This window comes from Pelmatolapia mariae, linkage group LG14 (genome assembly GCF_036321145.2).
Source record: "Pelmatolapia mariae isolate MD_Pm_ZW linkage group LG14, Pm_UMD_F_2, whole genome shotgun sequence".
Lineage (NCBI taxonomy): Eukaryota > Metazoa > Chordata > Actinopteri > Cichliformes > Cichlidae > Pelmatolapia > Pelmatolapia mariae.
The window spans coordinates 24325178-24349288 of NC_086239.1; the positions used below are offsets into that span (position 1 = coordinate 24325178).

Here is a 24111-nt window from a genome sequence, read left to right on the forward strand (position 1 = left end):
TACTTGAAGTCCACCATTCTATGGTGACAAAGATTAGGAACAAGTGGAAAAGATTCAAGGCAGTTGCTAGTCTTCCCAGGATTGATGTCACAGCAAATTCACCCTAAGATCAGACCACTGCCAGTGCCAACCCAAGAGCTACATCTCAGAGATCTACAGGATTCAATGAGCATACTAAAACTTTAGGGTTAATGACAACACTACTACAAAAAGACTGAAGAAGTATTGCTTGTTTCAAAAGGTTGTCAGAAGATAACCTCTGCATAAAGGAACACTGGGCACATGTTTGAAAAGCTGAATCTGAATAAACCACAAGGCTTCTGGAATAATGTCTCTTGAACAGATGAGATTAAAGTGGACATGTTTGGCCATAATGCAGAGCATTTGGAAAAAAAACAAACAAACAAACACAGCATATCAGCACAAACACCTTCACAATAGACTGGAAATGGAAGACAAAGAGTGTAAACTGTGTGGGTGAGGTGAAAATACCCTGGTGGTGCTCAAAGAACATTTTTACCCAAGAGGAAGGAAAAAGCAACACGATGGCAGCAGCGAGAGGTGACTACTGAAAAACAACACTACATATAAAAATAAAGAACAAACAAATATAGACCTCAGATAATGAGCAGGAAATCAAAGCGGGAGAGGGGTGTGTCACAAGTGAATTCACGGTCCAGTCACAAGCAGTTAGCATTAGCTCTAAGTCCAGGAGTTATCTGCACTTTATTCAGATTAGACTTTCAAAGGCATTTTCCCTCGCTGATCTGAAGCTTTGCATCTGAGTAAAACAGCTCCACGCTGTTTTTTTTTAATGCTTTAAAATGGGAAATTCATTATGTTCATTACACATGGAAGAATTTTAGGCTCACACATTTCCTTTGAACGCTCTCATGGCTGAATGATTTCTCAAGTCTCTCTCCTGTTTTCTCTTTGTACCTAGTCCCCTTTCTCTAGCTTCTTTATGCAGGCCTTTAGCTGTTATGGCTCTTTAGTAACTTTGCATCTTTCCATGTGATAAACTGGCCCTGTTGGCAAAATGGCCAAGGTATGAGTTTCCCTCCACCCTGATGAAGCATCTTCATATGTGCTTCATCAGGTTGGTGTGTGTGTGTGTTGTTTTGAGTGTGTATCTACATGATGGATAATGAGTCGGCACGCTGAGGGCTCGTATTACCCCCCGAGGGTGTGTGACATCATGGTTTCCAAACTGGTTGGTCTATATTAAAAAAGCCCTGTCATATTACACACACATACACTCATACAGTGAAACACTGTCTTAACTGAGTCACAGAGGAATGAAAGTCAGATGCTTTCCCAGTACCTATTTTTAAGATCAAGACTCAAAGCTTTGATTTTTTTTAACCTCCCCTCCCTGCTTAGTATAATAGTTACAACAGTGCAATTACCAGAATGGCAACAATCCACACTGAATGCCCAAAGTGCCTCTGTGCAACAGCTCAGCATTTTTAGTAGCTGGTGATGAGGCGTTTTAGATGGCAGCATTGCTCTGTCACCTGTTGCCTGGTCCATCACTCCACCGCTCTGATCAAGACTCAAAAAGCTCCACAGAGCTTTTTAAGTCTGGATTCAGATAACCCTTTGTAACTTCAGGCAAGATCCCCAGCAGCTGAAACATACTGAGTGACTTTCGTCATACTTTAAATATTCCTCATCACTATGAGGTCAAAGCTTCCATCTAACCATTAAAATATGTCAGTAACTTCTACACGGCCTGACATATTATTTGATAGATGAGTTCAAAATAATCATTTTTCTGATACTGGATTGGTTTTTGACATGCAAAAGAGTAAATTGTAGAACGCTAACACAGCTAACTCTGTCAGTGTAAAACCACACCAGGTGTGGTCGTTGACCTTGAGGCGACTGCTGTTGTAATTTGACATTAGCCTCTTCGGCTTTTTGTCTCAAGTCAGGTCGAATGAACTCTCATACCAGACTAGCCTATATTAAATTATATATTAATATATATTATATTATATTTTGCAACTCGAGTGACAAATTGAGTTAAAGGTTTAAGTCTTGTGCCTCCTGCTCCCATGATTTACATCTTAACCTATTTAACTGACCCCTTTTTCCTATTATATTTTCTCTTTTTTCCCCCCATCTCTTCTTATCTTCTCATCAAGTTGACCTTCCCTGTCCTCTACTTCTCTCACCCTTCTTTTCCACCACTTCTGCTTTATCTCCTCTGATTTCCTGAGGTATTGGGGATATCGTCTCACCCCTGCGAGGAGTAGCTGATCTCTCCCTTTAGACTCTGAGACTAGGATAATGCCCCCATTAGTCTGTGGCATCTCTCCCTCTCTGTGTTTCCTTTCTGTTGCCTGTAAACCACACATCCACTTGTCAAACTCGGTGAGTGGATGAAGGGAGGAGAAAGGTGCTTTGAAGATCAATAAGAAAGCCCTTCATCCCTCACTCATTCCTCCCACCGGACATCTCACAGACACACAGAGCCCTTCCTCCCTTTTTTTGCTCTCTCTGCTGGCCAGTGTGCTTAGCCTAGATCCACCATAGGACGCTGACCTTCTCTGATTTGATTCCACTGTAACTTTATGGTATGATGACAGTGATCAGTCCTCACATCAGAGGCGTGCATCCATCATGTTGGAATGTGCTTCTTGTTTTGTTGTCTAATGCGACATCTGCTGGTTACCTCTCTGTAATGCAGGCGTATTTTTTCCCGCTCAAAAGTGACCTAGTTGCATCACGGGAAGCTGGTTGCTCCTTTCAGTGCAATGAACGTCTCTCAGATAAATGCCTGTTTTATTTTGAAGTAAACGAAGTAACCGTCCAGCTCCCACTATCCTCATTACACACTTTGTTTTACTTATTACATAAATGATTAGAATAAACCTCTAACTGTGCTTCATCATCATCGTCATCACCTTCTATCTCTTTCAATACCTTTGGGGATCGCTTCAGGGGACCCTCTGCTGTGCTTACTCATGTAAAAAGGTGGCCTCTGCATGCGGAAACTCTGTGCATGTCCTGAAAGTTAAGCGGTGTGGGTTTTATCTTCCGTTATTCATATTCAGACAGTCTGAGGCTTCCTGCAGTAAACATTTCTTTCGCACAGGTTGTGCAGCTCGCTTATTTAATAAGCGTTAAGCGACTGGCTGTAAATCATCAACAAGACTCCACAAAGCCTGCACTGTGGCGGGATGCTGCAGGCCCGCCCACATTCATGCGCAATAACTGCGCAGCAGCGCTGATCCTGAAAGTGGCGCTTCTCTAAAGACGTTTGGATGGTCCTATGATGTGAAGATCTATGGTCTGTATTTTTTTTCCTTTTTACAAACAAGCACGTTTTTTTGTGAAAGAAAGCAACACATCCCACATTTAGGCTGCACAAAAGGGGACTCTGATGTTTCCTTTTTGTGGATTTTAGGAAAGTGAGCGCTTTTTCCGGGGGATTCAAACCGAGTTGTCTTTTTTCTCGATAAAGAGAAGAGGCTCTACTCTGCGGGACGCATGATGTGAAATAAGTAATGCAGCCAAAGAGGTCTCCACCAATGAATGCTTAGCCCTTTAACCCAGAACGCAATCGCCGCCGGTGACAGGCTCATGTTGCCTCCCAGGTGTTTGTTACGCGCAGCCTCTGCACGCGAGTGAAGAAGAGAAAGCATAACGGGGCCACAGACGGAGGATGGTGGCGGAGATGGCCAGCTGCGGTGCGGCTTGCCACCTCGAGGATGGGTAAGTTGTTACTAGATCAGTCGAAAGCGTTGCTGTGTGCGATCCGCGGCGGTTTGTGTTTTTCAATTGTGAGCAGTTTTGGGCGAATCGGCGTGGATGCAGAGCTAAAAATCTCGCCTCGCGCCCCCCACGCACAGGAAGTGGGAGTCATTGTCGCTGTATTCTTTTCGGGGCTCATCTGCTCGTGCATTTCATGAAACAACAACAACAACAACAATATATGTCTGCCTAGTTTTGCTTCCTCGTTGCAAACACGGTCTGTTTAAAATCTCTTTGTTGGTGTCTGTGCGCTCGCGCCGCTCTGTTGCTAAACATTGTGTGTGACAACAACGTATCACCGAGCGAGTTGGTAGCGCGTGCCAAAGCTGGAGCTGTAAAGCAAAGCTTATGCAACAGTTTAGTTCAATTAAAAACACACAAAAACATCGGTTTTCGTTCACGTTAATGCGCCACCTCACATTAAAGTGCAGCGCAGAACGAAACACGACAGTGCCCACGCGGCTTGGTGATGCTTTGAGATATTATTCGGCGGGTTTTAACCGACTGTACTCTTCTAATTCATACAGTGGTCTTTAGTGATTCTGTTATATTCATCATCAGTTCATCCGTGAGCCACAGACAGGTGAAGTGATACTGATGACTCATTGTCATTGGAGCTACCGAGTTACTCGCACGGCATCACGCCCCACCTGGCAGGAAAAGTCCCCAAACACATGATCAGATGCCAAAAGACCTTATAGATCTATGAATCTGTTAAATGTGATAGAAATTAATTTCAACTCCAGCTTTGTTTGTGAGGCTCTAGCAGGAAAAGGCCAACTTTCACTTTATGATTTGATTAGAGATTTCTAACCTGCTGTAAATGCAATAAAAACAGTAAAGTATGGACAATAAATGACCGAGACAAAGGGCGGCTCTTTTGTTCCACTGCTGGTGCTATGTGACAGTTGTTTATCTATACACAAACGCACTCCTCTCTGTTTGTGGGAAGCTGTTGCCACTGTGACACGATCTGGGCTTTATCTTTAAGCAGAAACAAACAGACAAACCACACAAAAGTTTGAGTTATCGAGTATGTTTTTAATTTCTAAACATGTAAGATCATAGGAGGCATGAGGACTCATACAGGAAGAGATGATTACTATTACCATGGCAATGACCCCAGTGGTGTTGTTGTGAGACTGTATGGCAGAGGCACTAATGAGATGACCTTGAAGAGAGAAAGAGAGAGAGAGAGGAAAAAAGTTCAGCTTCCTGGACAGATGTTTAAAAACAAAGGAAAGCCTCAGCTCCTTATCAGGCGAAACAGCCGCCAAGCAAAAGAAATAAAATATAACTTTTTGATCTTTGGTAATAATCCAGGCTTCCTGATTCATTTGCTTCATTTGGATATAATTGCAGCAGAGGGAGAGTGAGACAGGAAAAAACAAAGGCTGACCTAAATTTTTTTTAACACATGCTGGTGGTGAACTCGTTCTTCTTGTGGGGTTGGCTTTTTTTTTTTTTACCCTTGAACAGGCGTGTTTCATCTTGCTCTGACTGCATCAACAGGTTGCTCCAGTCTTCACACAGCATATACGAACACTTGGACAGCGTTCATGTCTGGCTTTGTTTACAACATTCCTGGACAGTCAGGAAGACTGGTATCTAATATCTAAGTCTGGGTGCTGTCACTGAATATATTATTGCAGTATTAAGAAGAATATAGGAGCAGTACCATACTGCAGATGCTTGCAGTGATGTTTAGTGTGGTGCGATCTGTTTATCAGTCTTTCGTTTATATTTGACAAAACTTGTCATGTGCATAAAAATGTAACAAAGTGCTTAAACTCAATAATTAGCCAGCTAACACTGTATGATTATAATATTACACAATGGCCCTGAAAATAGACAGCGTTATTTACGCTCTGCTTGATGCTGTCTTATGATAAAGCCATAAATGAAAAGAGTCCAACCTGAGTTGTTGAATGGGAAACAGACCCAGCCTGTATGTTTCCTCAGCTCTTTCCTTTGCTATCAACACTGCTTTGAAAGCGTTTAAGAGAAGGGAGTTTCGTGAGAAAGTGTGATGCAGGCCGTTTAGCCACACACTTCCTCTTTTGACTGATTTACTCAGCCGTACAGAAAAGGAGAAGTACCAGCTACTGCGTGATCCTGCAGCTGCACAATTTGAAAAACAAAAATAAATAAAAAAGCACTTTGAATCTTACACGGCTGGAGAATTTTGTTTGATTTATATTTGTCTGAATGTTATCTCTTCTGCCTTACAGAGACGGCGATATCCCCACACCTGAGAACAAAGGTAAACACCAGCCGTTTCATTGCCTTCCTGCCCCCTCTCTTTCAGCAGCTCTTCCTGCTTTCATTTTCTCTGAGCTCTCAGTTGTTATGTAATAGCTTCTCTTGCTATTTGAAAGTGTACATCCTCATCTATTTATCACTTCTTGTATTTTGTTTTACTCGTCCTTTCGTTATAATTTCCCAGCTGGCTCACCTTTCCTGTTTGCTGTCCTTGTTTCCATATCATTTGCATGAAAGGCCCAAAGCTGCTGCTTCATGATTTGAATCTCTTGTAACACCGTATGCAAAAGTTGCTATATTACCTTGAGATCTGGTGGCTGTGGAGGCCATTTCAGTACAGCGAACTCACAGTCATGTTTAATTTAAACATGACTTAATAACCAGTGTGAGATAATTTGAGCTTTGTTGATGCCAGGCAGGATGGATCCATGCTTTCATCTTGTTTTTGCCCTACCTGACCCTGCCATCTGAATGTAACAGCAGACTTATCAGACCAGGCAATGTTTGTCCAATCCTGTGTTCTAAGCTAACAGGGAGATGATGCTGCAGCCCATTTTGCATTCAGATAGCTCGAGTGTAACGAGGTGCAAAAAGCAGTGAGGCCATTTTCCTCTAACCTCTGACATCAACAGGGCATTTTCAGCCAGAGGACTGCTGCTCGCTGGATATTTTCCCCTTTTTTGGATCATTCTCTGTAAACCCTAGAGATGGTTATGTGAGGAAAACCCCAGAAGATCAGCAGTTTCTGAAAAACTATTCCATGTTTAAAGCCACATACATCACCTTTTTTCCTCGTTCCGATGCCCAGTTTGAATTTCAGCAGACTATCCTGAATGTGTCTACGTGCCTAGATGTGTTGACTTGTTGTCAGGTGATTGGCTGATTGTGGTTACAAGCGATTCAACGGGTGTACTTAAAAAAGTGGCCAGCGAGTGTATGTTACCATTCTGATATCAGGTACACTGTAAATCAATATCAGTCTGATCCTGACTCGAAGCTGGATTGGATATCAGATTTCCAGTGTTTGGTAGTTTAGTCTCATTTAAAGTAGGAGAAATGTATATTTAGATTCACTAAACATCTACAGTCTTTCAAATAATATTTCCAAAACATGAATTCCAGTATGGATCTGACAAAGCTTATTTTGATAGCTTTAAATCTACTGGTGGAGTAATGAGTCAGTTAATAAGTCACAAAAAGAACCCATTAACCTCTTTGTTTTGTTTTTTTTTCTGTATTATGGTTTTCAGCCAGCAGATGGCAGCCAACACCTTTCAATACTAATCAAGTCCTTGAGACTGCACACAGCCTCTAGCACTCTCTGCATATTTGTGATTGCATCTGCATGTGTGCATCTGTGCGGGCACTTGCTCTCCACCTTATTTGTCAGCCTGATGAAGGGAAGCAGCCATGCCCAAACGACAAAGAAGAGGGATGCCCGCTGGCTCAGCTGTGAGACAGCAGCAGCAGCAACAGCTGCAGTGAATGAGATGGGCCATAGGAGGCATATGAGGACAAGGGAGGGAGGCATGGAGAAGAGAGTGCAGGGAGAGGTGAGGCAGACAGATTGAGCAAAGTGAGACAGAGAGATTGATGAGGGAGGTGCTGTGAGCGGAGCTGCAAAGGCAGCATCTGCTTGTTAGTCTAAGATAAAACTCTCTGGGCCAGATGAGGAGGGGCTCCATCCATTAGCCAGCCTGGCGCTCGGCCACATGGCCCGGTCCACGGACAGTCAGTGCTGCTGGGAAGAGAGAAGCAGCAGCAGTTCCTCTGGACCCCATCTACGTAAATGTGCCAGAATGTTAATGCATTGCACTTATCACAGGCTTGTTCACGGGGTGCTGCGGTTCAGCTGCCGTGAATGACGCATTTATAAAAAAAACTGCTGGTGTACTTCAGCCCTGCTCAGGGCTTTTTGGTGACTAATATGAATGAAGCCTCATAAAGAACCACACACTGCACGAACCTAGAAGTAAACTAAAACTGGAGGTTTCTCACTGGGGCTGCACCTGTTCTAATTCTGTACTTATTTTTGTGATGCATCACATGCTTCACTCTAGTTTTTTTCCTTTTTTCTGACTTTTAAACCATGTGAGTGTTGAGCACTTGAGGCTTTCTCTGCTTTAAATAGGCGTTTTACTTTGTGGGGGAAGTAGAAGAAGAAACGGTCTGAATAATTTAGCTTTCCCTCGATTTACATGCTATTGGTTGTTTCTGTTTTTACTGCAGAATTATGGTTGCTTTTCTGGTTAATGTAAAACAAGACACTCTAAGTAGCTTTTTTCTCTCTGACAGCTGCAGCCATTAGTGCACTAAGTCCTGGGCAGTATGACTAAAGAGGGGGTTGATTGTGTTGTCAAACCATTTAAAGTAGTCTAGTTTCTGTAGTAGTGATGATGCCATAATGACAATCACAATGACATATGTATAGTAGTGAGTAATAAAATTGCGGGAAATAAATGTTTTTGGATTTTCTCACATTTTGAAATTATTGCATCAGATTTTTCTAAATAACCAGCAGCCGTCTCAACGTTTTCACTAATCTGTTTACAGATAATCTGGCAGAAAATGACAGCAGCAGTTCAGGTAAGCACAAATATCGCACTGTGCAAATGTCTTGAGCCACCCCTCATTTCTTTATATTTTGTTTACGAAATTGGAAATGGGTTCAGCAATTTATTGCAATGTTCAAGCACACATGGAAATACAACATATGAGGCAAAAATAGAGTTGAAAGTCAGTATTTGGGATGACCAGCTTTATTCTTCAACACAGCCTGAACTCTCTGGGGCAGTCCATGACTGATGGTGGTTTCACTCTGTGTTTTTCTATCCAGGTTTGCTTTTACTACATTGGCCTGTATATGTTTCATTGTCAAGCTGCGCCCAATCAGACTCTTTCCAGATGGCATAGCATGGTGGATCAAAGTCTGATGATACTTTTCTGCTTTCGCAATTCCATCAATTTTGACAAAATCCCCAACAAACTATGACAGCACCTCTTCTGTTCACATGATGATTTGAACCAAATATTTCAAATTTTGTTGCCTCTATTGCCCTTGCAGTTCTTGTGTAATTTAGCATACCCCAAGTTTTTCTTCCTGTTTTCCCTTTCTTAAGTATTTTTTCTTATTTCTTAAGGACGTGACTTTCAGATACAGTTAATCTACTATAGATGGTTTTCTAGCTCTGCCACTTCTTTTGGCCAGTTTCCTCATATTTTTTTTAAGTACGTCATGATGAAATATGTCAAATCTTTGGCTAATAGCTCTTTGAGAATCACCTTGCTGGTGCAAAATACTGTTGTATGTCTGCTGAACTGTGTAAACATTTTTTTTGTAGATTCACCTAAAGGGATGGTACAAGATTGTGGCTGCCTGCTAGTGACAAAGGTCACCTAAATATACAATTTAAAAATTGGTTGTAGCAAACAAAAACATTCTTCTGAAAATAAAGTTACAAAACTAGAGTGAAAATTAGGTCTTTTAGCACTTTGATACACTTTCAGAAAGCCAGGAGAACCATCGCCAAAGACCACTTTAAAATGACTAGACAACCTGGCTCCCTGGAAGCAATATAAAAAGAAATAAGTGGTGCTTAAGCCTTTTTCACAGCACTGTATGTTTAGCCAGCTGTGGCATGAATCTCTTTTATTTTTTATTAAAGATAAATTCTTTTAACACATACTCTGCACATCGATTTGTTGAGCAGAAAACACAGGAACATCCACCGACGAGAGCTCAGAGGACGAAGACAACGATTCAGAGGAGGATGAGGCTTATGGTGAGAGCCACATTTTCATAACTTGACGGAATAATTTTCCTTTTTGGAAAGGACGATGAGAAAAATCACACTCTTGTTTTCCTTGTTAATATGAAGATCCAGACAGCAAGTGTCACCTTTGCTTTGGATAGATTTAAACACCTTTTCTGTATTCTTCCAGCTCCTCTAAAACTCGTTAAGTGACACGTTGTTTAATCTGAATAAAACTGTTGCTAAGATGACAGTCTGGGGCAGTGACGTACTGAAGTTTTGTCATCAGGTGGGGGGAAAAACCCAAGATAAATTGTTATAATTAGTGAGTTTCACAGGTGCTGTGGGCAGAGTTGGTTTTGACCTTTCCCTGCTTCTGCCCTTTGTGCTAAGTTAACGAGCTGCTGGTGGTACCTTTTATATTAGGTGCTGTTTATAAAGTGCCGATTTTTCTCAAAGATGTCCCAGGAAATGAATGCATGCTGCAAAAAGCTGAACTATTTCCATTAATATCCCTGCTCCTTCTTTTCCTTATCATTTAATCTTTCAACAGGAGGCACTGAGAGGGATGGAGAAGAGGAAGGTAAGATCTGTTTGACTCACCAGAGTCACTACTTCATGACTCCTCGTGTTGCCACTGATCAAATGAATGAGTTTAAAGTCAACAGAAGTGACTGTTTGAGGCATTGTATTCTGATGTGTTGCATTTTGGTTTCAAGAGTTTTCTATAAATCCTTCAATTTGCATTGTTTCCTATCCAGAGAATGAAGAGGCCCATGCAGAAGACTCTATAAACAGTAAGACACACCAGGAAATAAACTCTTATTTTGCTTGTTTGTGTACATGTAGATGTTCATGCCTGCTTGTAGGAGCTGCCTAAACCTTAGTGATGACTCAGTAGTCTATGGTCACAACTGTGTTTTACTGGCAGTAGTACTACATAATTATGTCACAAATATCAGATTCAGCTGGCTTTTTAATTAAGGAATCAAAACTAAAATGTAACTGAACACACTCCACCCTCTCGCAAACATCCACACACTCTCACACACACACACACACACACACACGTGCGCACGCGTACACACACACACACCCTGGGACTGGCTGTAAAATTTGTTTGTGGGATATCTCAGAGGCTTAAAATTGGATTTCAGCCTGTGAGATTCTCATGTGATAGTTGCTGATCAGAATTCATTTACCTCACAGAGGCAGGTGCTGGACCTGAAGCAGGGGTGTTAAATGGGAAAGGTAAGCCCATGCCAAGTAATGCGCTACGCTGCACGCATGATAGTGTTGCCCGGCTCATGAATAACCTCCTGTTTGTTGCCATGTATGCTGACAGATGAGAGGCCCTTCAAGTCATGCTGTGAAAAATGCAAAGCCGTCCAACAGGTGAGCTCAGAAACCAGGCGCTATCTGACAAAATGCGATTTTAAGTGTCTGAGGTTACAGCTACCGTTTAACTTCGTCTGACCCTTAATTCTGTCTTCATCAGAGGGTTACACTCTGAACAAAGTTCAACACAGCCAGGCTTTCTGTGCATTAGCTGGCTCAACAAAACCTGAAACCCCTGTTAGAGATAACGGGTGTCAAGGCGGCAATTATCAGATTTCTCCGTTAAGCTTCAGGCCTGAAAAAAGGAGTGTTTCACGGGTCATATCACTCTTTTTACACACAAAATTACCCCAGGAGTGCAGCCCACTCCAATCAGAAATATTATCAGATGATGATAAAATGGTTATTAAAAATCTTTAAAGAATATAAAAATATGGCTGTAAAACACTGTAAACACTGTTGAAAATAAGACAGAGATTAAAGCTGCAGAAAATCCTTAATCTTGGGATTTATCACACATCCCTGAAAACACTCCCTGTGCTGTTTATTTCTAAGGTGACGGCTACACATTAGACCTCTGAAACTTAAAGCTTATCGTTCCAAAGCCTAATAATGGAGACGTGGAGATGGCTTTTTGTCGGCAGATCAAAGTGAAATTAGTTTTATTGATCGAACGTGTTTTCTCTGTTTTAGTAGCTACATTAAAACATTTTCTGCATCACCAAACTAACACATGCACATTCCTGTGGCAATGAGACGCACGGTTTGTACTTTATTCAGTAGTTTTTTCCCAAGTAGTTTTTAAATCATTCTGTGAGAAGAGAAGAATCAGTCTAAACTTGGCACTTTCAGCAGATTTTAAACCCAAACTCTGAACATAACCTGCTGCTCACCAGGTTATATTTGGCATAAGTTACCACGGTGTTTTAGCTGGAAAAAAATCCACTTTTATGACACAGAAAACTCTGATTTTAAGCTTGAGACGGCTTGCTAAGCCATTAATCTGGCTTTGTAGCACACTCTTTTACCTGTTTCTGTCCTTACTGTGTGCTTTGCTGTTCTTTGCTTTTCACAGAGCCATGGCAGTGAGCTTGTTACCCCGAAGAGACTGTCCAAGGGGCGGTTGCAGTAAGTGGAACATTGTCTCCATGCATCATGCTCACGTATATTTTGTTCAGCTCTGATTGCTCAGCATCACTGACTCTGTGTTTGTGTCTTTCAGGGTGCAGCTAGAAGGAGAGGGCACATATGAGTGTTCGGTCACTGGTCTGGTTTTTGAAGCGTCCGAGCGCGTTCTTGTGCGGTACTCTGTCTTATCCTGGTCCAAGTTTGGCGCCTTTCTACATGACTCCTGGAAGTTTGCTGGACCCATCTTCAATGTGGACACAGTCAATAAGGACGCGTCTGTCCTCAAGTCCATCCAGTTCCCACACTCCATCTGCCTTGCTCGTAAGCTCGTAGAGCATTCACCCAGCACATTTACGCTGTGTGAATGAAGCTAGAGTTCTGACTCGGTACAACAATAACTACTCAGTTTAAATGTGAAATGTTGTTTTTCTGTCTTATATCACAGATACTGACAATGACATGACATTCAGTGTCCTGCACATAAAGGGCAACCGTCCAGTCATCGAGCCTACAGTGGATCACTCAGGGAGCCACGTTAAGTGGAATGTGACGTCCCTATCGCCCGTTGGTCCCATCATTCAGACGAGCCAGGCTGTAGAGCACCACGGGGTGGTTCTGGTCTACAAGCAGCTCACCACTGACAACAACAGCTACAGCTTCCACGTTTATCTGGGCACAAACAGTGCATCTGACATCAAGGTAAGTGGTGTTTTTCAGAAAGATCTCCAACCAGCTCTGTTTTGGTTGTCAGTAGACTTGCGGTGTATTTCCAAACCTGACATATGGTTTTGGAAATTTGGTCAAATTTAACCAAACCCTCCTCGGGTTTCAGGATCCTGTTTTCTTTCTCTATCTCTGTCTTCATTTCCACAACATCCAGTTAGAGCACACTTCTTTGAAACGGGCATTGGCAATTTTACACATTAGTGACATGATTTAAAAAAAGTGCCTTGTTTATTTTCATTCTTAAAAGTGTAACTGGGATTCAGCACTTCTTTCCCCCCCAGTATCTGTTTCTGTTCCATAATGAAATACTGCAGTTACCTTGCACTAACGCAGCATGCACATGGTTACACAAGGTTATTTTCTGATCATGCCTGACCACAAACACACATGTTTAACAAATGCACATGTTAAACCCAGACTACTAAGGACAGTAATCAGTTTCACATTTATAGAAAATGCATATGTATGTGTGTGTGTGTATAAAACTGTATATATATAAAACTGTTAACTGCCCACTTTCAGAAGAACACGACTGGCCGACGTTTTGACCGACTTCTCATGATGTTTCTTTTAAAGTGAAAAGTAAATTCTGTGTTTCAATTGAGGAATTTTTTCCCATTGAGTAGAGTTCAAAAATAAAACGGCAGCAAAAATACCTTCGTTGCAGGAGCAGCACACAGAAATATTCCATTCATGAGACCATCAAAAGTCTCCTTGTGTTTTTCAGACACGGCCACTTCTTTCTGGACGAAACTCCAGAAAAATACCTCACCATTGAAATTTTGTAGAAATTTGTTCGAAAGAAGCTTCCACTTTTTGTTAATTAGTCGAACTGCCAACAGCTTCAATGGTGCAGATTTCCAGGATTTTGTATTTCAGCTACAATTTGTGCTACCGGCCTTAGTAAAGCACCTGTCATTTAGTTATTTACAGTGAAGCGCAGGGTTTGTGCAGGGAAATGATTAGAGTATTCATTTTCTTAAAACAAAGAGTCATATCAAAATAAAAGAAAAATGTCAGTGGTCAAAATAGTGTTTGCGTTACTGTAAGTGTACCACGTAAATATGGCAGTTACATGACAATAAAGCTGTTGGTTTTTTTTCATTTTTTTTAAAAAAAAACTTGAACTACTGAACTCACTCAGGAAGTGTTTGTGGTTTTGTGAGCATGTGTGTTTGTTTTTGAGGATGTTGCTAGTGAATAGTCATTCATTTATTATAACCTAAAAAAAAGGGCTATTTCTAAAAATGCGTTGATTATTTTTTTCCTCGTATGATGTGTTTTTTCCATTACTGCTGTTTTCCCGTGGCTCTGTCCTACCATCATTCACCGTGAACTCTGAGTCCTTATGAGACGCCCTCAGTTTAGTAACTTCTCTGTCATCGTTGCCTACAAACTGAACTCCTGCTATGTTTCTTTTTTTTTTTTTAAACTAGGATATAAAGAATCAGGTGCGGGGCTACAAGACTCGCTACATTGAAATAGTAAAGCCTCCCACGTGCAAGCTGGACGAGGGAACGTATCGTCTCCTGAGCGAGCCGGAGGGAGACATCAAACCTCAGGTGTGTGTCTCTCAACAAATCTGCAATTTACGTGGATCAAAAAGCAAAAACCTCACACGTCTTAAATTTGGGCTTTCAATGCGATCTCCTTGTGCACCTCAGGGTGGCTTCCAGCACTGCTGCTATTTTTTGATTGCTCAGTGTTATCCCATTCTGTCCACGTTCAGCCAGCAAGGCAAGCTGGATCTTCTCCTCCTTGGTGCAAAAATGGTGACTCTAATACGAAATATTATTTTTTGGAGAAGGAGACTCACTCACTTCATCAAATGTTCTCCCTCAGATACTTGAGGACATTAGAGTGGCATTAGAGTCTGCAATGACAAATTTACGACAAACAACCTGAAGAATATCAGGGTGGCAAAAAGAAAGAGAAACATGTTCCCGTCCTGTCTGTTGGCCATAGCTGGAAACCCAGCTTTCATTATCTTTGCTAATCCACGACGGGAAAGTCTCGCCAGGTTGACAGTGAAGTTTGATGTCTGCACAAGACACAGTGGTCAGAACTGGACTTCCACAGAAAGATCTAAAAATAGCACGAGAGCTAGAAGTAGTTCAGACTCGTCCAAAGGTGCTTTTTGATTTGATCTCATTTATGAGATTTTGCTTTTGTATTTCACAGCTAAGTTGTGTCTGTGTGTCTCTGTCAGGAGCTGAAATTCACCCTTGCAGTCACTAAGATGAAGGGCTACTTTGAGGCTTTCTTTGAGCAGCACCCTCCATTTAAATTGTCTCTCATAGAGATTAACACTGAGGAGACTGTATGGTCTGCTACCATCAGAGAAGGTACCGGTGCATGAGTCTTACTTTGGAGACACTTTTGTCTTTTGGAAGTTTGTGTTTATGTTGACCGAAAACCGAATAAACCAAAAAGGATTCACTGGTTCACGTCCATCTTTTGCTCTTCCCTTAGGTGACTGTGTGGATAACACTGAGAAGAAGCCGAGGAAAAGGACAAACAGTATGCTGGCTCTTTCACTTTTTTGTAATCCGATTAGACTTTAGCACGTTTTTAGCTTGAAAACATTAACTGATGTTATATCTGTCTCTGAAATAGGCAGACAGAGAAGCAGCAGCCCCTCAGAAGACGAACTAGCCTTTAAAAGAACTCGAATGCAAGACGAGCCAGGTAACTTTAAGTGTCTGACTGTGATTTCAGCAAAACTTTATGGCTAAGTCAACAGTTCACACCTGAACTATTCCAGATATGCCTAAAATCTTACTAAAAACAAATACCCATGTGTTTATGTGCGTCTTTCTCCAGATGGTGTGAAAACGGCGGCCACTCAGGGCCAGGACATGTCAGAGAAGCAGCTGCTGCAGGTGGCCAAGCGGCTCGGGAAGGAGTGGAAACAGGTGGCTATCTTTCTAGATGTTACCTCCAAGGAGCTGGATAATATCCAGACAGCAGAGACAGATGTGACCATGCAGAAGCTGAAGATGCTGTTGATGTGGAAGAACAGAAATTCCGGGGAAGCCACGGCTAGGAATCTTTTGGAAAGTGTGAAGGAGCTAGATGACTTGCCAAATGAGGTTCATCAGACATTACAAGGTACAACACTGCAAACCTAAACCATTTAAGATAGTGATGAATGCTCATGAAGAGCAGGCATGTAAAAGTCAACCAATCAAATTTTTGTTTGATGGAAAATCAAAATGATCAACCTACAGAGGGCTGAATTCAGGGACACCCCAAAAATCAAAGTAAAAAAATAATCCAGCAGTCTAGTCTGTGTTACCAAAATTTTATTGCAGGAAGTAGTTTGTATGACCCACACATGCTTGGTATCCTGAGGGATCTTCTCCCATATCTGGACTAGGGCATCACTGAACACCTAAGAAGTGCTCGATTGGATTTAGGTCAGGCAGCATGGCAGCGTGTCAGGGGTATCAATGCATTCATCCTCCAGGAACCGCCTACATAGTCTCTCCACGTGAGACCGGGCAGCAGGAGGAAGCCAGGACCCACTGCACAAGTCTAGGGTGTGACAATACGATTCAAGGATTTCATCCTGATATCTAATTGCAGTCATTGTGCCGTTGCCTAACCTGCAGAGGTCTGTGCGTCCCTCAGACCATCACTGACCAACACAAAACCGGTTAACGGGTAACTGAACGATGTTAAAAGCAGCATAACCTTCTCCACGGCTTCTCCAGCCTCTCTCACACGTGCTCAGGGTAAGCTTGCTAAATAAGAGTCTCCTGGAATCTCCTCCATGCTCTTGAGACTCTGCAAAGACACGTATTGACGTGCTGGGTCTAGGTATGGCCAACTGCTACCAGCGGTGACACTGACCCTAGACGAATACAGAACTAGTGGAAAAACAGTCAGAAAAGATGAGGAGGGAAAAAATGCAAGTGTCCTCAACCTGTAAAACATTCCTGTTTTATGGGTTGTCTCATTGTTCCTCCTCTTGCAACACCTGTTGTTTATTTTATTAACACCAAAGCAGCTGAAACCGATTAACAACACCCTCTGCTGATTAACTGACCAGGACAAAATCCCAGAACTTTAACTGACGTGATGCTTTACTCAGATTAAAAAGTGTTCCTTTTCATTTTTTTAGAGCAGTGTATACAAATAGCTATCTGTACAGGCTCATGTAGAATCTGTACAAAAGGGACGAGCCTTTTGTTATCAGTATGCATAAGCTGGTAATGTTTGAGCAAGCTTCGGTTACATGCAGATAAACAATCCTTTCCATGGAGCACAAAAGACGGATGCCATTTGAGAAAATGCGTCGGATAACCATCAGCTATTGTCTGCTGATGATTTATCTTGTTTTTCTGCATTAGTCAAACAAATATTAGCTGATGGAAAGGAAAATCTTAGTCCAGATATCCCCTGGATACACCAAAAGCCCAGAAAAATACAGTACTAGTGAGATGACATATTTTATTTGATGTATTTTTGTAGGCTAACCCTGGGACTGAGGACCACACCTGGTTCCCTTTGAAAACAAACAAACAAAAAAAACAGTGGGACTTTTCCACTTCGTGGATAATTGCAGAACAAAACTGGGAAATAAAAGTTTATGACTGTTCGTGTTTCATTCAGCAAGACAATCTTGACCAATTCTTGTACTTTTATGTGTTTTGGGTTTTTTCTTTTTAGTATATTTTTACTTTTTAATAGGTCTAAATAATTAAAATCTTTTACCAAATGATACTCACAAGTTTGTGATCCTTGGAGTAAAGTAAAATGCTAACATTGGAGTTTATAACTTAGGCATGTTCAGTGTGATGACGTGAATGTCTGAAGGATCATGAAACCGCTTGTTAATGAACAACTTTTACTCTAAAACAAACTGTAAAAATACCCCAAGCTTCTGTTAGTCACTGACTTTATTTCAGGCATCTAACCAAAAAACCGTTCTAAAACCCATCATGGTTAGGACAGGGGAACCCGAAATACAAAAGGCTAACTCATTTCCAGGAACTGTAGAATGGGACTGGCTCCCAGAGGCCAACTCATCAGAGTAGTTGTGTTTGCAATGAGCTGAAACATCTTGCTACTTACCTAAATAAAGTATGCATGACAATCCCACCGATTCTATGTACTGCAGTACAAATATTACTGTCTCAGCAGCTCTTTAACTCTTTAGGTGAAGAGCACTGAAAATTCAAACTCAAAGGATGGCACAGAATCTTAATTCATTATTTGTTGTTTGTTGTTTTCAGATATGATGGTTAACGAAGCGGTAAAGTGAAAGGGAAAATGAATTCCATTACTCTTGGATATCATCGGCGGGAAGAAACGATCTCAGGAACACAAAAGAGCAGAGTTAACGTCTCCCTTCAGTTTGCATTTCTCTTTGAATATTTTCTAGATATGAAACTGATTCGTTTATAGTTCTGCATTTCATAAAAAGGAATCATTTCCTTTTGTTTCCCTTCTTTAGTTCAGCTGTGGTTCTTGGGTTCTGTGGTGAGTACAGAACCGACTGTGCTGTATCTAAGGATACAGAAATGAATTAGCTTACCTATATTTTTAATTAGGTTAAAAAATGACCAGCAGAGGCGTAGAGGTCATTGAGATGTTTAGTAGCTAATTATGTAGCCAGTAACAGATGTAAATGTTTGGTGCTGCAGTGTTGAAACTGCAAAGAAATCTTGAAAAATCCATCCATTTGTGTGTGTTCTTTCACTTTTGAATGTTGGGCTTGTGGGAATTTTTATAAAACAATTAGGCATTATATCACGTGGACGTGAAAATGACTGTCCACAGAATTACAGACTGAACTATGAAACTAGTTTGTGTTTTTATAAACTTGTCCGCACTATTTCCTGTAAATAGATTCCATTTCATTGTCACTCATGTTTTTTTAAAGCCAGTTGTGTCTGTTTTTTGTCTACATGTCCTTTATTTGATGCGATAACCATGACTCTGTAAAACAGCTGTGCACGAGGACCAGAAAATGATGCTGATTATGTTTAACTGGGAATTACGTCCTGCCCTCCGGAGGCTTGAATGCACTTCTTTTGTTTGTTTTTTTTGTTTTTTTCCCCAAATGTGTGATCTTTATGAAAAACAAAAATGCAGCATGTTGGGATTCAGGGATAAATGTAGGTGTTTTACCTGTGTGAGTGCATCTAAAACTAAGCAAAGTATATTTTAATTCAGTTTTTTGAGGATTATTTCGCAGAGCTAGACCTCAGGTACGATTAAGTACAATAAAATCAGCAGGAACAGCTGTGGAAATCTTTCAGGTACCAATTGCAAATGTTTCTGTAAACATTATTTGAGAAAACCACAATGTTTCATTCAGAGAAAAGGGTTGTTTCCTTAAAAGAAAAATACCACCAACAGTCCAATTTATCCCTGTTCCAAATGTGCTTGTTGTTGTTGTTGTTGTTGTTTTTCCTTTTCTTTTTAAATCATGTCAGAATCTCTCCAAAGACTTTTCATAAAACAAGTGAAATCACTGTTTGTTTCATCATTTTAAGGAAAGTGATCCAAATTCACACCAAAACAGAATAGTTCCTGCTTTTGATCATGTCTCACCAAGTTTTGGGAAATTCAGCTGCTTAGTTTTTTATGTAATATTATTAGAACGTCCACAAAAAAAGGTCCAAAGTCAAAATAAAAGGAAACAAATCAGATCATGAAGAACTGAATACTGTGGAAAACAAAATCATCTGTCCTTTAAGGGTAGGGTTCGAGCTCGAGACAAAAATCAAAGTTAAGATTGTTCAGGTGTTCCCTTCATTTACTTTTTGTATATTTTGAAACAGGCAGTAGATTGGGAGAAGAGATGAAATATAAAGAAACGCTATTGACTGAAGGAAACAACCGAAAGTCTCTTACATGTTTCTTTTTCTTTTTTTTTTTTTTACCTCATTTCTTAACTTCTAACTGATGTTGAACAGTTTCAATCAAAATCACTTCAACTTTGATGCTTGATAACAAAATACTTTATTTAAATAATAATAAATAACACAACTGGAGATCAAATAAATAAATAGATGCAATAAATAAATAAATAAAATCATTATAACACACGCCTAACCGTAATAATAGTTTGAACATTCTTCAGCACTTACTGAATGAAGATACTGGAGTTGAACCAGCTAGCTTATGCCTGAGTAAACTTCCTTCAGTGCAGACAGTTGTGCAGCAGGTACATTGTAGAACTTGGTCAGTAGTTGAAAGAGATGGTAGTGACTAATTAGGACAGCTTGTTCTGATGTGATAATAGAGATTTGATATTTGTTGTGCTATTATTTGATGAGGCTGAAGTCGAAGAGGTTGCAGGACGTTTACTTCCTGTGGTCTCCCGAGGAGATGTAGCCAATGGCTCGGTTGATAGTGATGGCTCTGATGTGGAAGCCTTTCATCATCTTATTCATCTCCAGCCGGTTGTTGTAGGACTCATTGCCCCACACCTTGGCATCCTGTTACAACAGGAGAGGATAGAGTGTGAATGCAGGACAATAAGGTCTCAGGAAAAGAAACCCCAAATACTCAAGATCAGTGATCCTAAAGACTGAAAGACAAGGTGTAAATATGGAACAAAGAATATAAAAATACCTCTGAGGGCAGGTTCTCTACGTCCAGCTGCGGAAAGCAGTTCTGTATAAACCGAGGAATATTTAGTTAGACAAGTACTTCCCAGGAGATTCAAACTATTTCACTTTGAAGTCTCGATGTCTCAAATTTTTTTTTTAAAAATTGCAAGATAAACACACCTCTGTGAGATTCTTTGTGATTTCCACGATTGGGCTCAGAAGTCTAATTTCCTCTGGACCATTTTTGAGAGGACCTGTGAGGTAAGATGCAATCGCTTCGTGATAGTAGAGCAGGTCCTTCTTTATGTTCTTCAGACATTCACTCTGTCAAAACAATGGGAAAAACCAGTTCAGTTTCAGCTACAATACCAACACATGCATGTGAATCATAGCTTCTTTTTATAGAATATACAGTGTGTCTGACATACCTCACTGAAAGAAGAATTTCTTTGTGTCACGCAACCTAAGTTCTGTGTAGGAAAACAAACAAACATTTAAAATCAGCAATGTTTACACTACAGTCATTTAAAGTTGTCCAACCAATTAAAACACAGCGAAAGCTGAGCTGAAATTATGACAGCTGACAGCTGTCCCCATAAACTGTGCTGCTTTGGGAAAAGGCTCACCTCAGTCAGAGTAGGTGCACAGGCCAGTACTGTCTCCCCAGTACTCCTCATCTCAATCTTTTCGGATTGGATACCATCACTCAAATAAATCTGTAATACACAGTAAAGAAATTATTGCTACAGAGTAGAATAATTACGGAGAAACGACACAGATACCGAGAAAACAAAGGGAGGAAAATCATGCAAAAATCACACGCTGCTGAGATTTGTACTCACACTGTCCAGAGCTTTTGAGATGTTCAGCAGGAGCATCTTGTAGAAGTCGGCGCACTGACCGCCGGTCCCCGGGCTCGGTGCGGGCACCGGGAGAGCTTCGGATGTGCGCCAGCTCAGGGACAGCAGCAGCACACAGCTGGCGACGTCTGCAAGGAAAGAGAGAAACAGCCGTCAACGCACGAGTCTACACGGGCATTACGACACCCAGCTTGCATGAGCACGCAACAGAGTAATTTAAATAACAGCCTATCCAGTAACGCTCTGACTTACATAGTTGAATGTTTGCCATAAGACTGCTTCTGATCAGACAGGGAACTTGGCCGGAGCTTGGTAAATCAGCACTGTTTCAGTCTCTGTATGATGCTGAGGTTTATATACCGGTACTTAATAGCTGGGGGGATTCCCTTAACTTGGACAAAGCTTTTTGCAAACTAAAACTAAAACCATACATCATTATGTAATTTTTTGTATGGTTGAAAGAAAAACAAAAGATCTCTCTCTCTCTCTCTCTCTCTCTCTCTCTCTCTCTCTCTCTCTCTTTCTTTGATTAATAGTCTTAAATACCCAGCTCTGGGAAAAATTAAAGCGCGATTTATGAGAGCATTTCCTATGTACCAAGGTGTAAAAAAGTCCACAATGATGAATAGCCTTCTAGTGAGGTAATCGTTGAGATCTTTTTTATATTAGGGGAAAATAAACAAGGAGTTTGCCGATGTGATTGTTGCAGATTGACAAGAAGCATCTATCAGGGGCACTTTCGATAAACGATATACACTCACAAGCTGGGATTCGTTCAGCATCCATGGCCAGTGCCTTTACTTTCAGACTATATATAGCCCATAGTCCTGGATGCTGACCAAGCCCTACCCACAACATATCAAAGTATAGTCAAGTGACTGCATTTGCATATTTGCATAGCATCAAATCAAAACAACACGGATGGATGACGATGAAGGGAAATGATTTTTTTAAAGCAAATTTTTCAGTACATTTAAGCGCATGCACTGCGCATCCTGTTCTCAGAAAGTGTGCAGTGTTATAAAGATGCAGTGCACGTGTACCATTTTATTCACTGCAGCAGTCTGTGCTTGTGAGGTGCACAGTTATTGATTCCTGCAGACCTGGTTGCAGAATAAATCATAAAAAACAGAAATAAAATAACCCAACTGTTGGTAAAAAGGAGCGGCTGATAGTAAACTAATCATAGCAGGGGTCAAACCAACATTGTGGTCTGTGGTGGTAAATTGTCAGTGGACTGTCATTAGGTGAGTAAGAGCCTTATCACTTGTGGTAATTAATTCCACGGACGTTGTCCCCAACAGATACTACCGGATGTCCATTCAGGCATGACTAATTACGCATGTTCTTGACCAACTGACTGATAACGTCAATGAAGAGGAGGTAGCATTATTATTATTATTATTTTCCTCGTGTTGAGGAGTAGTTGGTTGTGGTTTATGTATGCTTTGTTTTCACTCATGTTCAAACTTGGAAAACAATGAGCAATGCCAACCAATCCCCACAGGGCAGGGTAACACGGTAGCCTGGCCAGTACAACACCGATAGCGCTGTTTATCAAATCTATTAGAGAAATATTGGCTAAAGCTACAGTTTCTTTGCATAAAATATAAAATAATAACATTTAAATTACACAGTGTAGCCGCCTGACAATGTAGTCCCACCAGTGTGATACTAAAATGCTGCTAAGGGACAGAGAATAAAATCACTGGATAATAAAAGTCCAAAAAAAAGTTTAAAAGAGAAGTTCTGCAGAATGGGTACTTTCTTCTACTCTTAGATTATGTTCTATATATATATCAGCTCCTTCTTACTTATAAAGGAACTTTAAATTACCTTTTAACCACTCCAGCAAATGATATGAATACACCCAGTATCCATGAATGTAGTTCTGAACTGCGTATCTGCAAGTTTTTAAAATAGTTTTGTGTCGTGACACAGCGACTGTAGGTATTATTTACAAGAAGATAATTTTCAGGTGGCGTTTGGATATCAAAGTTAACTGTTAAATAATCCTACTACTTGAAACATTTAATTACATAAACTCTTAAATTGGTTTTACTTTTCCGTGAAAGGAAAGTTAATCTATCCATTTTTATTTATTCACTTTTTTTTTTTACATGAAATAACAAAAAAGATGACACAGACAGATGAGTGTTCATGTTCCATAAAATGTGTATTTAACCTGTGTTAAATACACATTTCACTGAGGCTAATCCTAACTTTAACCCTGGAAGGTTGTGGATATGATCAAAACCTCCAGAGCAACAGTGAAGGTGAGACTGTTTTAACAATGTCTATTTCATGTGTGACAAATTAACTTTGAACTCTTTTTAGATGGTGTCTATGCTATGAGCTATCTATCTGCTTTCTATCTATCCACAAAGGATCGGAGAATTACACAAGACTCAAAATGAGAGTAACGTGAAATTTTGAAACACACAAAGCACTACTTTTGTTCTCCTCTCTCACTCCAGTTTTCAGAAACTGCCGTAGGCTGTGCTTACCCACTTTTGAAGGGAAGTGCATTCTCTGAAACTGTGGTCATCGTGTGGTTGAGAGGAGTTTCCTGGCCTTTGTCTTTGGACCATCAGACTTAAACTTACCATCACTCGCTTTATACAATACAACATATGCTCAGATATATGATCCGAGAGTAAGAAGGGGAGATTTTCCAAGTAAAAGCGCTGTATTCATTACCAAACCTACAAGTCA

At 40.7% G+C, this 24111-nt stretch overlaps 2 protein-coding genes across 2 annotated transcripts; one reads left to right on the plus strand and one right to left on the minus strand.

Annotated features, from left to right (window-relative positions):
• Nucleotides 1-3261: 3261 nt before the first annotated feature.
• Nucleotides 3262-19421, plus strand: si:dkeyp-97b10.3 (uncharacterized). The gene is made up of 17 exons (XM_063493370.1): nt 3262-3723; nt 5994-6025; nt 8578-8610; nt 9735-9806; nt 10330-10359; nt 10538-10573; nt 10986-11027; nt 11122-11171; nt 12190-12242; nt 12337-12563; nt 12688-12941; nt 14405-14530; nt 15178-15313; nt 15441-15488; nt 15585-15656; nt 15792-16079; nt 18209-19421. Exons 1-17 carry the CDS (start codon nt 3674-3676, stop codon nt 18235-18237), a joined length of 1578 nt encoding a protein of 525 aa, XP_063349440.1. The 5' UTR covers nt 3262-3673; the 3' UTR covers nt 18238-19421.
• A 554-nt stretch (nt 19422-19975) lies between these two features.
• Nucleotides 19976-23459, minus strand: il12a (interleukin 12a). Its single transcript, XM_063494292.1, has 6 exons — nt 21379-23459; nt 21163-21252; nt 20965-21006; nt 20717-20860; nt 20559-20600; nt 19976-20422 (listed from the first exon to the last, which is right to left on the minus strand). Exons 1-6 carry the CDS (start codon nt 21412-21414, stop codon nt 20288-20290), a joined length of 489 nt encoding a protein of 162 aa, XP_063350362.1. The 5' UTR covers nt 21415-23459; the 3' UTR covers nt 19976-20287.
• Between the last annotated feature and the right edge of the window lie 652 nt (nt 23460-24111).

Bases quoted from the DNA above. Each gene is read 5' to 3' on its own strand.
- si:dkeyp-97b10.3 (XM_063493370.1), top strand. From the start codon at position 3,674: ATGGTGGCGGAGATGGCCAGCTGCGGTGCGGCTTGCCACCTCGAGGAT. The intron at 3,724-5,993 runs GTAAGTTGTTAC...TCTGCCTTACAG, and splicing joins GCTTGCCACCTCGAGGATGG to AGACGGCGATATCCCCACAC. The intron at 11,172-12,189 runs GTGAGCTCAGAA...TGCTTTTCACAG, and splicing joins AATGCAAAGCCGTCCAACAG to AGCCATGGCAGTGAGCTTGT.
- il12a (XM_063494292.1), bottom strand. From the start codon at position 21,414: ATGCTCCTGCTGAACATCTCAAAAGCTCTGGACAGT. The intron at 21,253-21,378 runs GTGAGTACAAAT...TGTGTATTACAG, and splicing joins TCTCAAAAGCTCTGGACAGT to ATTTATTTGAGTGATGGTAT. The intron at 21,007-21,162 runs GTGAGCCTTTTC...TTTCCTACACAG, and splicing joins GTGCACCTACTCTGACTGAG to AACTTAGGTTGCGTGACACA.